Source organism: Dryobates pubescens, chromosome 24 (genome assembly GCF_014839835.1).
Source record: "Dryobates pubescens isolate bDryPub1 chromosome 24, bDryPub1.pri, whole genome shotgun sequence".
Taxonomy (NCBI): domain Eukaryota; kingdom Metazoa; phylum Chordata; class Aves; order Piciformes; family Picidae; genus Dryobates; species Dryobates pubescens.
In genome coordinates, this window is record NC_071635.1 from 14,549,876 (window position 1) to 14,566,374 (window position 16,499).

The following is a 16,499-nucleotide window of genomic DNA, read 5'->3' on the forward strand; positions in this document are numbered from 1 at the left end:
GTGAACGTACAGAAGGCTGTGCCTTCTCTTCAGAACTCCATGAACAAGCTTAGCTAACCAGTTGGTAGGTACAGGGTGGTCTACTGGAACCTAGACAAACCTGAATTTACACATTTTGTAAAGATAAATACCAAGTAGGCTGTTGAGAGATCGAATGTTAGCTAACTCCCTACCACCACGCTGACATCCTCTCCTGTTCCTGCACTCAGCTCTGCTCTAAGGGCCAGGAGCTGAGGATGGCTCTCGCGCTCTTCTGCTCACCTTCACTCCCCCTCTGCTTGAACAACCCATGATGAGCACACAGATGTCCTCAGTGCAGTGACAACCACCCACAAAGCCTTGGCTCACCTGTGTGCAGCGAGAGATGCCGGGACAGAGTCTGCTGTCGCCCAAACACTTTTCCACACACGTCGCAGGGAAAGAGCTGGTCGTTAAGTGTCCAAGAGGGCAATCCATTGCCCACCTCCAGCCCCAGCTTTTCTGTTTCTATGCCAAAAATCACATAAAGTCAGATTTTAAGAACTTTGAGGACTTGCAGATTTCATTCAGTAGAGTCCTGTAGGTGTCATATAAAACACAACACCTCAGCTGCGTGCTGTGTGATCTGGCACATGAGCTCATGTAAAAAGGAAACTCCCAAAGCTGACAGCAGAATACAGGCAAAGTGTGCTAGACGTAGCCAGAGAGTTACACCAGAGTATGTAAAGAGAGAAAGTCAAGAGTGATCTAACCTCTAATTCTTGTCTTGTGAAGTGACCACTCCTTTGGCTTTTCTGATCACCCACCTCTGCCTGGTACACAAAGAACTGGGCTGAGAGGGTGGCCTATTTTACACTTGCTATTCATGGCTGAAGGAAGGCTCCCAAGGTTTTTCCTTTCTACTGATGTAGGAATTTTTGCTACAAGAGCAGGCTTACATTGAAGGAAAACAGAAGATTGCTCAAACAAATATTGTGTCAAGAGGACACAGCACACCAATGAGTGGGTGCCATCTTGGGTAAGCTCTACCCAGCACCTGCTGTCCTCAGCCATCAAACTCCCCAGCCCCTGAGAGGGCCATCCGTTGAAAAACTGAGATCCAGAGTGAGCCATTATCTTTAAAGTATTATTAATCATTTCAGCAACAGAGAGTCTGCCTTACATAAAAGAAACTCTATATAGCATAAAATACAGACATGAAGGCACTCTGTGAAGAACTGGAGAGAAAAGGACTGGGAAGGGGGAAGACAGAAAAGGTACAGGGTGCTTCAAGAAGCTAAAGGCATGGCCAGTTTCAATGTGGAGAGAAAGGAGCAGAGAGTCATGGAGAATGGGGATAACAGCACGAGAAAGGGCATCAGCCAGCCTTGTGTAAAATATTCTCTGCCAGGGCCCCGTTGCCTGAGCAGAAGGGACTGCTGTTAAGAGGTGCATGAAACTCAGCAACTTTCCAAATGCAAGAGCCAGCAGCAAGGAGTTTACTTCTGGTTAAAATCCTTCTGTGTCCACTGGAATGAAACACACAACACATGAAGCACCTTTCTCTAAACCAACACCACCTGGGGGATGCCGCCTGAACTGGCTCCCTCATTTCATGTTGTGGTGGAAGAAAACCATTTGGCTGTGAGTACAAAAACATCTTACTGAATGTAAGTTATTATTGTGGCAGCTGGCACAAACCACCTCCCTTCTGGAGGGAACCCCTCACTGACAGTCACCTACCACTGCAGAGTCTCTCCTTCACAGGCAGATGTCCAGACCTAAGCTGCATTGTAGTTTAAATACTGTAGTTAATTTAAGCCATAATAAAGTAGTACCTCATCTGGGGCAGAGATTCCACGCAGCAATCTCAGCAAGTTGAGGGATGCCTGCACTTGCCAGCTCCTTTTCAGCTGCTGTTACTTTCCCCTGTGACCCTGTAATACCTACAATATTCAGCATAGCGGAGGAATTCTGAGGCACCTCTGATTGCTGCAACCCAACAACACATTTTTCTTAAAAGAATTTCTAGTTAGAGAACAAGTTCTGCCTATTCCAAACAGTCATATTGTGAAGTTAAAAAGGAAGATCCCGCCCCCATCCCCTGAGGGCTGTCAGTGACCTACCACCTCCAAGAACTTCAAGGAAGAATGACTCTTTTTGTTACTATCCTTGAGTTCAAAATGATGGGAAAATCTGACTTGGTACTAATGCTACAGATATTTTAACAGAGCTTTTGGAGTACATCATCAAAAGAGGGATATGGTAATAGTTATAAGAGAAGGTCACAAGGGTGTAGGTTGCTTCAATATGTTCACAACAAAAATGAATTAATTGGGATGCACACCAAATAGGGAGGCTCAATTAAGTAAATAAATCTCCTAACAATTCACTTCAGCGTTAGTCATCAGCTGTCTTTTACCCTGTAAGAAGAAATAGAATATCCTCTTCCTTCTGCTGGATTTATAGTTATCAGTTCTGGGGAGCTGAAAAAGCTATCCTCGAGCTGGTGAAAGCCAGCCCCTTGCAAAGCAGCTGTGTATTTCTCATTGATGCAATGAGCTGCTGTATGTAGTTTGAAAATCTGTTTGGTTTAGAGATTTACTCCTGCAGTTCTAACTATAGTGCTGCTTGCTTCTCTTCTAACTGAATCTCCTCTCTGTAGCAAAGTGCTTTGTCTCTTCAGCAAGCTTCTTAGCCTGTTCATGGCAAAGCAGAGCTGCTCTCTGGTGCAAAAGGAGCCATAGCACTTTGTGGAATGTTTCCCAGCTCCAAGGGAAACAATCTACTTCCACCCACCTTACCCTCTGTGCAGCTCTGTCTGCAGCTTGGATACTGCAGCTGTGTGTCCATACAGCGGTCCAGAAATCTTCCCAGAACAAACCCAGCAACTGACCTCGTGAGTGACCTGAAGAACCAGGTAGGTCAACATCCACATGCAGACCTCGGGCTCTGTCTCTAATCAATGCTGGGGAATGGAGATTTCTGTGGAGTACAGGTCCAGTGACCATGATACATGTTCTCTACATGTCCCAAGGCACTCTACCAAGACAGTTCAGTACTGCTGACCTTTCAGGATACCTAACACTGGCCAGGAAGAAGATGGACTGAGACCAACTAATGTTAAATGATAAATCACTATTGAGAGAGATGTCCCACAGAAATCCATCTTTCACTATGACATCCCTATACTTGATGTAAGATTTCTGCTTGAAACCACTACTCCAGAGCAAACACCAACATTTCTGTGTTAGAAAAGCATACATGACCAAATAGCACTGCAATTAAGTTGTAATAGTCTGCATTTCTCTATGGGTTTTCTATATGCTTAGGAAAATGGAAGGCCTCCAAGTCCTCCTACATCATTAAAAAGGAACAGAAAGATCAGTATATTATAGGCTGTTAATACAACTATTTTGAAATAATTTTGCACAGAAGACTTAATAGCTAAAACTTTATGTAAGGGAAGAGCACAATTCTCAATGAAATTTGGGGAAAGACATCTTTGTGGACACTTTTCCTGCCCTTCTGTGTCACCTGGTATCATTTCCCTGCTAACCCCAAGTCAACTTCTTAACAAGTTGCTGTGTAAAGCTGACCATCCAAGGTGGGGTTAGAAACTGCCAGGATGTGCTGCTGTGGTTACTGATTTGCTTTTTCTGAGCTCCTGTATTTTTCATTTCCTTCTTGACAGTGATCTACAGTAATTTATGTTTTGAGTGCCTTCTTCAGTGCCACACTCACCTGTACAGCTTTCTACTAATAACTGCAAGAAGCAAACCATATTGGAGAGGAGCTGACTTAGGACTCTGGAGAGGTAGGGTGAGGAGAATCTCATGAGGTTCAATAAAGCAAAGTGCAAGGTCTTACACCTAGGTTGGGGCAATCCTCAATATCAATACAGGCTGGGGGATGATGAAACTGGTAGCAGCCCTGTAGAAAAGGACTTGGAGGTGCTGGTGGATGGGAAGCTGGCCGTGAGCCAGCAATGGACACCCGCAGCCCAGAAGGCAAATCTCATCCAACAGATTCAGAGGGGTGATTCTGCCACTTTGCTCTGATGAGACTGGAGTGCATCCAGCTCTGGGCCCCCCAAAACAAGAGAGACATGGAGGTACTGGAGTGGGTCCAGAGGAGGGCTGCAGCACCTCTCCTTAGAAGACAGGCTGAGAGAGTTGGGGCTTCAAGTCCAACCACTGAAAGCAAATTTGTACTCCAACTGAAATCATACTGTGCAAGACAAACCCTCTTTTCCTCAGCTTGGCCTAGATTATTTTTAAACAAGGATCTTTGGACTACCTGTACAGCTGTCCAAGTAGCCTGGCGAAGTCTGCATCTCATTTACTCTTAGGCAGACAAATACAACCTTGTATGAGACAAGATAGGTGAGGACTGGAGCATCCCAAGGTAACTCTAAAAAGACAAGTCAGGAATGATGTATTCCAATTCCTTTTGCAGAGAGAGAAAAGTCAATTTAAAACCTGTCTTTCTGCCTCTTGTATTTGGAAAGTTTCATATGCAGGAAGCAGGCTGATTCAATGCTGATGTTCTCTTGTACAGAAGATCCAGATATTAAGAAAGACAAAAGAGGCTATGAAACCACAGATGGGTTTGAATAAGATGCAGAGTCTAAAACACAGCATGCTGAGTATTTATAAACCTAAAGCCTCATCTATCAAGCCCCTTTCAAGAGGTTATTTAATCGCCATTATAGCTTTGCTGCTGAATTTATATCACAGAATTAGAGCTGGAAGGGTCCTCAGGAGGCCATCTTCTCTCTCCCATGCCTGGACAGACCTGTCAGTCCCTACAGCTGCTTGTCTAACTGATTTTTTTAGAAACCCTCCTGTGACAGAGGTGCACAGCCTCCTCTGACAGCTGTGCAAAACCACCTCACTGATAGAAGGTTTTACTTGGCGTTTTACTTCAATCCCCTCTGCTTTTGTTTAAGCTGGTTACTCCTTACGCTGCTCACACGAACACAGGCAAGGTTTATTCGTCTCTCAAAGCTGTCACTTGGTATATTGGAATACAATTATTAGGTCCCCTCTCTTTTCTTCTCCAGACTAAATAAACACAGATTCTTTAACCTTTATGCTCAGCTCATGTTTTCTAAACCTCTGACCATCACTGTCCTCCACACTGTTCTTGGATTACAGAGCCCAAAACTGAACTCAGGGCTCCAGCTGCAGGTGAGGATCACCACATGTGCCTTGCAGGCAGCATTCCCAGCATCTCGCTGGGTGTCTGCTCATTCCTACAACAGCAGCTCTACACACAGTGTTTGACCACAGCTAATCCAGATCCTTCCTTTAATCTGCAGTGCCTGGCCATTCATCCCTCCTCTCTCTTTATGGCATAGAACGGAGCCCTCACTGAATTAGCTACTACTTTCCAGAGTGTTCCTTAATTCCTCAAGGTAAGACTGAACTCTAAATCTGTCCTCCAAAGTGTTTGTGGCACCTGCACCCATGGTGTCACCAGGACATTAAATAAACACAGTTTATCTTCCATCTGTAACATTAAAAAAAGGATCAATTAATAACAGAGCCAGCACACACTCTTGCAGAACCACACACGGTCCCTAGGGTTTGACAGCTACCCTTAATCACTTCTAGTTGAACCCACTCTTGGTTCCCCTGCTTACTGCGAGCATGTTGTGGGAAGCAGTGCCAAAAGCCTCACTCGGCTCCAGAGGCCCAGTTTCTTTAAGGATCTGAAACAACTATTGTTAGGCTTCTTTCCACACACATCTCCAAGTTGGTTACAGCTGTCCTTCCTGAAGCAAACTGCTCTTATTTACTGTTTTGCCTTCTTCCTTTCCCAAAAAACACATTCTAACACTTCATCGTCATTCTTCACCAAGTTGCCTTCTGTCACCTGCATCAGGTCCCAGGAACTTGCCAGACAGCCATATGCTGCCCTGGATTCACTTCCCAGCAGAAAACAAGGTAGGCAGAATCCCACGTTTCTCATTCTGTACTTTGGATGAGCGTAGCTGCTCGGGAAGCCCTTCTCAGACCTGACTTGTATGACATATTCATTTTAAAACATTAATAGCAACCCCTATTTTTACCTTCTAAAAAAGATCATTTGCTGTTGAGTAACTATTAGAGACTTTGAAAATGTATCAAAAAATGATAAGAAATGCTAAAACCTGCTTGGTTTGAATGGGTAACCCCCCTCCCACTCCCCCCCCAAATGCTAAGCTGTGTTTTTCCATGTGGGATGAAACAGCCATCTTTGGCTATTTTGCTTTGATTTGATGCTGGTGATATATTTTTACCAGCTTTTGGTTTGCTGGGTTTAATGAACAGGTTCTAGTTTGGGTTTGTTCTGAATGAAACCAGAAGGTATTTGTTCCAAGTGAAATGACTTTGTTCTTCTGTCCTTTACTGGGACATTGATCCTGCTTTAGGAGAAACAAACAGAAAAGGGAAATGAAATAAAAATAAATACTTTTGCCTGTACAATACTAGAGGGACAGTAAGTTAGCCTGCATAAAGGCAGCTCATAATAAAACAAGGATCACAAGTTTTCAGATAGATGTCAAGTGCCTTTCAAGGCAGCCATCAGACACGGACCCGAACGTGCACCTTTCTGTTTCTCTATTCTAATGAATCCCTTTTACCCAGAAGGTCCTGTAAATGGCAAAACAACTACTGCAGCGACTTAACAAGGCAACTCTCTATGTCTGTAACAAGTCATGCACAGTCCTTGCTGCTTAGCATGTGCTGTACTGGCCAGTTCACGTGTTCCTCAGAAGGACCTGATCATATTCTCCTTAGGTGCTGTGGGAATGCTGATTGGTGAGAGGAAGGAAAACTGTGCACGTGCTGCACATTTCACTTGTCCTATTTCAGCCACAGAAGGCAAGAGGAGATTTGCTGATTGGAAACGGTCTGTTGTGCACAATGCTATTTTCAGAGGGCCTTTGTGAGCTGTGAAGCCTGTGTGGCTGCTGAGGACACAATCCCTGTATCACAGGCACTGGATGCAAACCTGTTTGCCAGCAGACCCAGAAAAGGCAGCAAGGGGGTGTAAGGCTGTAATCAGTTGCACTGGTGTTGGTTATGATCCCATTAAGTGAACCAGAAATGTGAAACTCTGCTCCATGGCTGCAGTGTCCAGGTGGGTGCACAGTGAAAGCAAGTGGGCATCTGAAGACAGGATGTGACAAAAAAAACCATGCTGGAGCCAGGACCACTGTCACACTTTAGCACTGAATTGTTGAACAAATTCTGCAAAATCTGTCTTGCTTTGGAGAACTCTGCCAAGCACAACCCACTTCTATAGCAGTCCAACTATCTCCTAGAATCACTTCCACAACTTGCCAGCTGTCTCCTGCTATCAGATTTCAGAGAACAAACACGATGCCTGACAGTCCCCAGCCTTCTAGAGAGTGCAAAGCCCAGTGTGTAGACCAGTGAGTGTGTCCCCAAAAGACACACTGTGTGTGATGCATGAAAGTAAAATGCATGTTAAAGAACAATAATGTTACTCACATCAACCTGCCACTGTCACAGAAATTCTCCTACCGTCTAGGAGGCTCTCATACAGGTTGGAACTGTCAGTGTACTTTTTGATGCACCTGCATAGATTCTTGCACAAACACAGAGGCACACATACACAAAATGAAAGAGCTCCTGGTTGAATCTTACCCCAGACAGGTACTAGAAGAGGAATACAATTAAAAAGGACCAAGGGAAACAGACTTTGCAAGACTTAGTGAGTACCCACCACAGTGCTCTGCAGGCAGTGATGACAGCAGTGTGGCACAGCTTTCAATGAGCACATTTCACACAAATGCTGAGATGAAACTGAACAGGACCAAGTGCCTGATGGAGCATGGTTTGCATGGTGAATTAGATGCCACTCTACACTTCTCCACCCTGCCAGGAAGCCAGTAAGGGGTCAGGTACTTTCATCATCACAGAACTGAAGGGGATATCTAATGTCCTGGGTGGGCAGAGCTCACAACTCAGCCCAAGACTAAACACAGATAAAATGGCCATAAACACAATAATGGGATAAAGCAGGGGTAAACCCACACCATATAAATCAATCCACATCCACATGCACTCCTCCTGCAACTACACTGGCAATAAAAATTGCTGTTCCATCACAGCGACAGAAACGGCTGCCAGGACCTTGAAATACTCTTTTAGACTTTCAAAGAAGTCTGAAGTCCTGCAAATGTGATTAAGGGACTGGAGCATGTCATACAAGGAGAGCCTGAGAGAGCTAGGACTGTTCAGCTTGGAGAAGAGAAGGCTTGGTGGGATTTTTCCAGTCTGTTTAAATACCTGGTGGTGGGGAGTAAGGAACTGAAGCAGGGCTCTTCCAGTGATGCCTAGCAGAGAGGAGGTGAGGGCACGTTAAAACACAGGAAATTCCCTTTAAACAAAACACTTGGAATGTGCTGTCAGCTCCTCGCTTTCCTTCACAGATTCTGGCATTTGGGACTCTAAGGGAAGCCTTCCTGAAGTAAACAGAGGATTATCCACGATGTGAAATTAAAGGCTTTTTGGCAGATGTAAGCAAACAACCACCATAAGAAGGTGTGAATGGCTCTAATTAACTCCATGGGTAAATGGCTGAGAAGCTACACAAGGGCAATTTAAACGCCAACATTTCCGGATAGTCACCTCAGCAGAAATCCTCAGGGTTTGTGCTTCTCACAGTCCTCAGAGGCCTGAGGACATTTTCCAGGGTGACAGAAGTGCCAACAGTCCCTTACACAGAAATCAAACCCTCAAAGTATCCATTTGTGAAGTATGTGCAAGTGGTCTTAGAGACAACATAAGAGAAGTTAGGAAGTCTGGCAACAGGCTAAGAGACTAAGAAGGAAAACTAATCTAGGGCTGAAGATGGCTGTGGTCACTGCAGGGAGGTTGGACTGGATGACCTTTAAAGGTCCCTCCCAACACAAACCAGACTCTGATTCTGCAACGTGAAGGAATGAACACTAGCTGCATTCACTCTAGCCTCATACTCAATTCATTAAAGTCCTGACTGTCTTAACTAACCTAGTGATGATCCAAAATACAGCTGGTTGCTGTAGACGGTTGCAGAAGTGGTTTACTGCAAGGCACAGGAGACCAGAATCAAGCACAAATACTGCCAGAAAATAGTATGTATGAATGAGCACATCTGCACATCTAATCTCTAGACACTTTAAACCACATAGAATTACAACACAAAGAGGTATAGCGGCCTTAAAGTGTCTTTAAAAAGGGCTTAACATTCACAGTACTTCATCCTGCAGAATGTGGCATCTGTGCAACACAAACAGCTTGATTATTTATCATGTTCAAGTTAAAACTCAAAACTCTCAGGAGGTATTTTTCAACTAGTCCCAGAAGAAAGTAAACAGGATTAAGTGTGGTCACAGACACGTCAGTCTCACACAAATGCTGAACTTCACACATCTGAGACGTACGTTGCCTTTGCTCTGCTCACATCCCAACACTCCCACAGACCGCTGGAAAAAAACAGGAGAGCAGTTCACTTGCCCTGATCTGGCTTGCCACGTGTTGCCATCAGTGTCAGTGCTGCTGTGCTGGAGAATATGCAGATGAGGCTCAGGGAGCAGGCAGATTTTGCCCTTTAAGCATATTTAAGGTACAGTGGAATTACAGCTTTAGGGATAAGGAGGAGGCTGTGAGTATAGAACCATGGAGTTGTTTAGGTTGGGAAAGCTCTTTAAGATCCTCCAGTCCAGTTGTTAACCCAACACGGCCGAGCCCACCGCTGAGCTATGTCCCTAAGCACTGAGTTACTGTATATGAAGAGTAACAGGAGAAACATCTCCATCTCCTGACCAGTCCTGTAGTTCCAAACAGGATGGAATCCGTGTTACACATAGTGCCACTAGGTACATCACTAATAAAAACACAATGACAGGACCAAAACCCAGAATGCTTGCACTATGTTTCCGACTTCCCACTGAACTAAGCATCATGCTGCTGATGCAATATTGGCTTCTGGGCATTTCTGAGGAAGCATGGCCCATCTGTCCTCTTACAGGTCAGTAGAGAGCATGGAGATACAGTGACAGAAGAGGCTCTGCTACCTTCCTAAAAAGGTATTTAAGGACAGAAGCGTTATTTGCTTCGTTTCACTGAAATAAATAACACCAGTAAATTTAGCTCTGGCTGGACTACAGTTCTTCAAAATCTACCTCCTCCAGTTCCAAAAGTCTATTTTAGCTGTGTGAAATTCACTTACCAAAATTAAAACTACAGCTTACAAGCAGTAGTAAATTTTCACAAATAGAGAGTGTTTCAATATCTGGCACTGCCAATGTAAATGAAGAATACCAGGTCCTCGGTGAATAGGAAATGAACTCTTAGTGTCCCACCTACAGATATACATGGAGGAAAAAACCCACTCCCCAAGCCCCACGGCCAGAGTATTCACCCATCTTAATGAAGTGACTGGAAAAGGAGCAGTGAATCTCACTCACCTGGATTTCATGAAGGCAGGGCTGATTTACAGAATGAGTCAGGGAGATTGTGGAAAACTATTAAAACACATTAAAGATAGGCTAAGGGTCGGGAACAGCAGCCTAAGATCAAGTGTTTAATTTATCTGGTGATCTGGACTGCACTACGCATTCTGACACAAACCTAAACTCTATTCTGTCAAAAGAAGAGTCTTCAAAACAGGATAAAAATACCCTTTTAAAGCAACTGTTTGAAATGAAATTTTTCATTTCTTCTCACTGCTTTTTTTGCTGGTTCCCCAAAAGATCACTTTGCTGTTCTACAGGGGAAGGCTGAAACTACTGGACTGGTTTGGATGCAGCTTTGTATTAGATAGGACTTTGATGCCACAGGAATTTTTGAGCTGAGTGTGTTTGATTGATATGGACATTGGTGCTGGTTTATTTCCATTTTAGAGTAAAGAACAAAATAGCTTTTTTTGGACAGAGGCAACACAGAGAAGTGTGATGTCACTACAGCTACCTCTGTGTGGTTATTAACATACCTTAAATGGTTACTAACCATGGTTAGAACATACCTTTGTATGGTTATTAAATACCTTCAAAAGGAAGGGAAGTAGTTCCCCAAATTTATCCAATACTTTGGAACAATGTTCTACAGGAAATGGCTTTCTTCCCTTCTCAGAATAATAAGAATTCACCACAGATTATCAAGGAGTTACCAGGACTTCTGTGGAGCTGTTGAGTCCCCTTCTGACAGCTGTTGGAGATTTCATTGTAATTTCCTTGGCTATCAGTTAAAACCTGCTGCACCAGAATCGCGTCTCCTGCCTGTGGTGCTGCTGCTGATCAGGATTACTTCACCTTTATTTCAGGCCAAATCCATCACTGTGTCATTATTTATTTAGGGCTTTTTCTCTCCAGTAAAAGTCCTGGTGAGTGCACCGTTCTCACACATCTTTTAATATGCCTTTCCTAATTATTTCCTAGTGCTTGGGGATCTTGTATACACAAAGAGTGCTTTTCCTCTTAAATACCTGCTCTGGCAATTTTCTTACAAACAGGCTACAAAGGGACGTGGTTTGCACTGAGGAGGCCACTAAGCTGAAGGTCTGAACTTCGGACCAACCACACTTGAAAACCCTTTTTAAGAGCTTCACCACAAACCCCTCCATCATTGCATTAACAAATGTAGTGTCATCACTGTGTAGAAATTCCAGAGTATTAAATAAATGATCTTGAGAGCCAAAGTAACAAGTGAAACAATTCCAATTACAAGGTCACATGCCTAGACAGTAGGAACAAGAATTTCTGCTGCACGCTGAAGTCATCGGCTGAAACTATGAAGGAAAATATGATAGTATTTGATTAGCAAGTGAACTGAGTCCTCGGCATGTGGTGGTTACAAAGCCTGATTAATCAGGAGAAGTGTTTCCAATACACATCTAAGAAGATTGCACGCCACTGAAGAGGTCATTGGCAAGAGCTCCTGTACAATAGTATATATAGCTCTGGTTGCTCATGGTTGCAGAACGTAGCTCCCCTGAGCAGAGGCAGAAAAAGGCTCCGATGTCTGTCAGGAGACAGAAACCTTTTCTACTAAAGGACACTGAAAGCCACTGGCTGGCTGGCTTCTCCAAAAAGAGGACAAGATTAGGGGGATGCAAAATGGCACATCCAATGGTGAACACCACAAGGGAGAACTGGCAAAACTGAAACATAGCACTGGTGAAACAATAGAAGCAGAACTTGCTGTGAATAAATTCAGGCTGAAAAGAGTGGTCCCAGGCCCTCAAAGGGGTGAGATTCTGAAACAGTGTCCTCATACAAACAATAAGGACGACAGTCTTAAGATGGATCTTGGTAATGAGTAACATTACATAATGTTGTTACCTGTTAAAGAATTGAACTTGACACATGAGCTATCTTACTGTCCTGTGTTCCTGTCACTTTGCTCAATTCCTCTACAGCTATGGTGCCGAGAAGTCTGCAGGCAGAAAGCTGCCAGGAGTCTGGAGGTACAGCCATGCATATTGCTGCTGTCTTGGAAAGAGGCATTGTGGATATGGGGCTCCACCAAGGCCACCCAGACCAACTGGCAGCAAAGGCTTCCTCATGCTACTCTGCCTGCCTGAGTCAAGCTTGGTTGCAGAGAGTCAGCCCAGCACACTCCACGCTTGTTCACTAGACCGTGCTTGCCGTGGTGACACTGGCATGCAGTGGCAGTTTTGGATATGGACACTGCTTAATGAATACTCTTGGCTGTTAGCAGTTAATCTACTTGGATTTTAGTTGATGACTTGAAGACAACACTGGACTGGGAATTTCCTGTCATTTTCTAATGCTGTTCTTTTCTACTTCTTACTATCCTGTTTCAGGGACGAAGTAACCCAAAACAATCTCGAGTGAAGCATACACACCATAAATCCAAGAGACACCACATGCACATTCACACAGCAGCATTTGTTACACACTGTTGGCCTTTGCAGTGGTTTGTTACTGTTCCTTTATGCTGCTCTCTGCAGGGATGAAGTTCCTTCTGAGCTATCCATAGCATGACTTCAACTATTTCTTCTTGCAAGGCTGAATCTAGTAGATCCACCAGTGGACATTCTGCTATTCCTTTACATGGATATCACATTTGTAGTTGATTAAAAATTTAAATCACATTCCTGGTGCTGCTGTGAACTTGCACTGCAGGTCCAGGAATTTGTTATGAAGCTGAACAAAATCACCATATTTGGTGATTGTTTCAAAAGCAAGAGTGAAGCTGAAACTGGCATTTTTGATTTTCAGTATACATACTATTACAGATCAGAGTCTTACAATCACAGAGCAGTATCTATTATGATACACAGACCTATCAAGTTAATACTTATATTCCATGAGGCAGAATGTGAGACAGCACAAACAGAAACCCCAGTTCCTCAGAAGCCATTCCAGCACTCCAGGAGGTCCTAACCAACTAGATACTTTACACCTTTTAAGCAGAAGATTAAACATGTCATCAAAATCCACCCCCAGCTTTGGAGGCCTCACTTAAAATGAAGTCTTACAGAGAATTAAAATTCTTCTACATTCATCTTGGTATGATGATGTAAGAGTATTTCTGCTAGAGGCCATGTCCTCTGAGGGACTGGGCACTGCCAGAGGAGCCCAAGAGCTCTCATCTTTCATGTGGATATATGAATATTCCATGTTATGCCAAGGTCAAAAGTCAGGACTGAAGTGATAGCTTGGTTTACATTTTAATACTTAAATGCACCACACCTGATCCACTTCTCCTGACCCCGAGTCACAAAATCCACTACTTCCTTGCACGCATGGCTCAGGCTAGCTGAAGACCCCTGTCCTTATGCTACAAATTGTCATCTTCTTTCTACTATACACACTTATCCTCAGACAACATCTAGCTCAACCTCATCTGCAACTTCACAAGCTGTCAAGTGACTATTCAAGCATTAAAAAAAAGAAGAAGGGTCTGTTAAGTTGTAAATTAAATGACAGTCTATAGCTGAAAATTAGCAGTAACATGCCCAAAACATTATTGATCGCTAAGAAAAGGTGAATAACCCCCCCTCTGGCTGGCTGTGTAATTACTGACCTTTACAGCCCAGGAACCATTAATTTAAGAACAGAGAGCAAATGAGGTATTTTGCAAGAGGACAGTAAAGGCACCTATCAAGTTTTCCCATGCGTTCAGTGCCACCTTGAATAGTAGCTACCAGCCTGTATTTTCCATTTGAATGCAGAATACAAGCCAAGCTACATCTGGACACAAAATGCCTGTCAACTACTTCAGAACACCCATGGGAATGGCTGAGGACTTTCAGTAGGTTTTAAGAACCATCCTTTCAAAAACGATCCTACGTTACTGTTAAAGGCAGGAACATTGTATTGCCAAGCTCAGAAACTCTGATAGACTGACTGCAAACACTTCATCTGTGCTCTGAAAGGAGGAGATGGAAATGGCCAGGAACTGGAGAGTAGCAGACCGTGATCAGTACCAGTAAGGTTCCTTTACTCATGGAGAGACATACACACAAAACCTCACCTCTGTTAATATTGCTGAGTTTAATCTGTTACAGACTCTTGGACAAATCACAGAAATAGGAGTTTAAAGGCTTCAGCAAGAGTTAACTTCTTAATAATATATACTCACTGTGAGAGAGAAAGAGTTGCCTTTTGACAAAGCAAACTACTTCTAAGCACATTTGTCAGGTGGTTGAGCTGACAACAAGAAAATTTTAAAAACACATATGAACTGGAAGTAATGAAGGAAAAAAGGGTGTCTGACCTGGTGCAGATGTCCTTCCATGAAGAGCAGTCTCATTAGGCAGCAGATCTTTTGAGTTGGAAGTGAATGGTGATTGTCTAAACGTGTCTTCAGAAAAGAAAGGGCTATAGGAAAAAGACAAGATGCCTTTTTGTAAACAAACAGGCAGGCAGCAAATAGGGGTTTTGATCCCAACATCTTCATATCATAACAAATGCAATCTTGTTGAAAACAGAATTCATGCTGAAAGATACGCAGACCGTGAGGCAAGGTGTGGAGGAGAGGCAAGTTTTGGTTAAGTTGCCTCTTGAAGTGAAAACTGAAGACCTCCCAAACAGCTTTTAACCACAGTTCTACATCTCAGATTTGCTACATCACAATACATTGTATGTCATTAAAATTAATGCTTCAAAAAATATCTGTATTCTACTGTCATGCCTGGAGAGGGCAATCAGGAAATGGGGGGAACGTTATTATTTCATAACCTGAAGTAGAAAGTAATTATTTTTAACCCCCAAACTTTCCAAACTTTAGGGTAAAAAGCTGCAAAGTTGGCTTTTGACACAGCATTCCATGAATGAAATAAGCCTCCTGGGTTTGCCTTTTAAAGCAGGAAACAATTCATATAAGCTAACTGAATGGTTAGTTCCCTGAGAGTATTAAGTGCAAAAATCGTCAGCTACTTGACTCCAAAAATCACAGCATGCTTTGGTTTTAATTAGCAGGCAGTAAAAAAGTCAATTTCAATAGTGAATTGGCATTTCTGTCAAAGTATTTCCTTTTCTGCTCCATTACAGATCATAACAGAGACAAGAATTTCTTGTCTACAGTACAAACAGACATCAGTTAAGAGGTACATAAAAACCAAGTCCAAGTGGGAAGGGACAGTCTTTCTTGGAAAGCTGCTTTCTAGGGCAGCATATTCCATCTGCATGTGAACTATCCATTTCTTCTAGGCAAAAAGAGAATTGCATGAGTTCTGATCTCACATACTGAGAAACCTGAACAGGCTGGGGTATTGCAGGTGTCTTAAAGGTGCAAAAACGGAGGCCAGCTGATTACTGCAGACTGTTCTTATTCAATAATAAAACTGGAGAACCTTCTCAGGATAAAAACATACTATGTGATCCTACACAGTGCTCCACAGCAGGCAGTCCGGACCCACAAAGTGTGTCAGCAGCGCTAACCAAGCTGACCAGTCCAGATAAGCAAATGCTCTCATTTAGAGCACTCGGGTTAAGTTTTCCCTCATGTAGCTTTGCTGCAGAGAGCAAAGTGCTCTCCACTGAGTCACCTGCATTCCTTTGGGAAGCTTGTTGATCATTAGTTAGCTTGAGCACATCATGCTTTTGGCAGTGCTGTTCTTTACTTTCTCATTAAGTTGGTTGGCCATTGTTTATTTTGTGCTGCTCCATATATGACAGTTACTGGGATTTTTTTTGTTGTTGTTTTGTGGTGAAGATTTTTGCTTTGCTGTTGCTGGTGGTGGCTTTCATTAGATTGCCTGGTTTGGCTTTGTTCTTTGGTTGGTTGGGTTGTTTTTTTCTTTCACAAATATGCATAATCATAAACACAGTTAACATTAGCTTGTGCTGGAGCATAAGGCACGAAGCTACCCTAAACCTGCACAGCTCAGTGCATGCAGACAGCTAACAATGCATGAAGCTCCAAAACCCAAGTGATCAGGATAAAGCAAACCAGCTCCAGCACACATGTGTGAATCTTAACTTTTTCCAAACCTCCCACTCAGGGTGACATAATATAAAGCAGGCTGACACTGTATAAAAATATGGCATCATTTATTGTAGCATTCCTCTC

The 16,499-nt window shown here is 43.3% G+C and overlaps 1 protein-coding gene across 4 annotated transcripts in view; it reads right to left on the reverse strand.

The window, feature by feature from the left end:
• The window catches only part of ZNF827 (zinc finger protein 827), a 102,215-nt gene that overhangs the window by 10,294 nt on the left and 75,422 nt on the right, over window positions 1–16,499 (reverse strand). For all 4 annotated transcript variants that reach the window (XR_008462863.1, XM_054172774.1, XM_054172776.1 and 1 more), the window contains exons 8-9: window positions 14,703–14,806; window positions 349–486 (exon numbers count right to left, since the gene is read on the reverse strand). Coding sequence is in view for 3 of the 4 variants with exons in the window: in XM_054172774.1 (XP_054028749.1) it covers window positions 349–486; window positions 14,703–14,806 (242 nt within the window). In the remaining variant the exon portion in view is untranslated. The remainder of the gene's footprint in view (window positions 1–348; window positions 487–14,702; window positions 14,807–16,499) is intronic.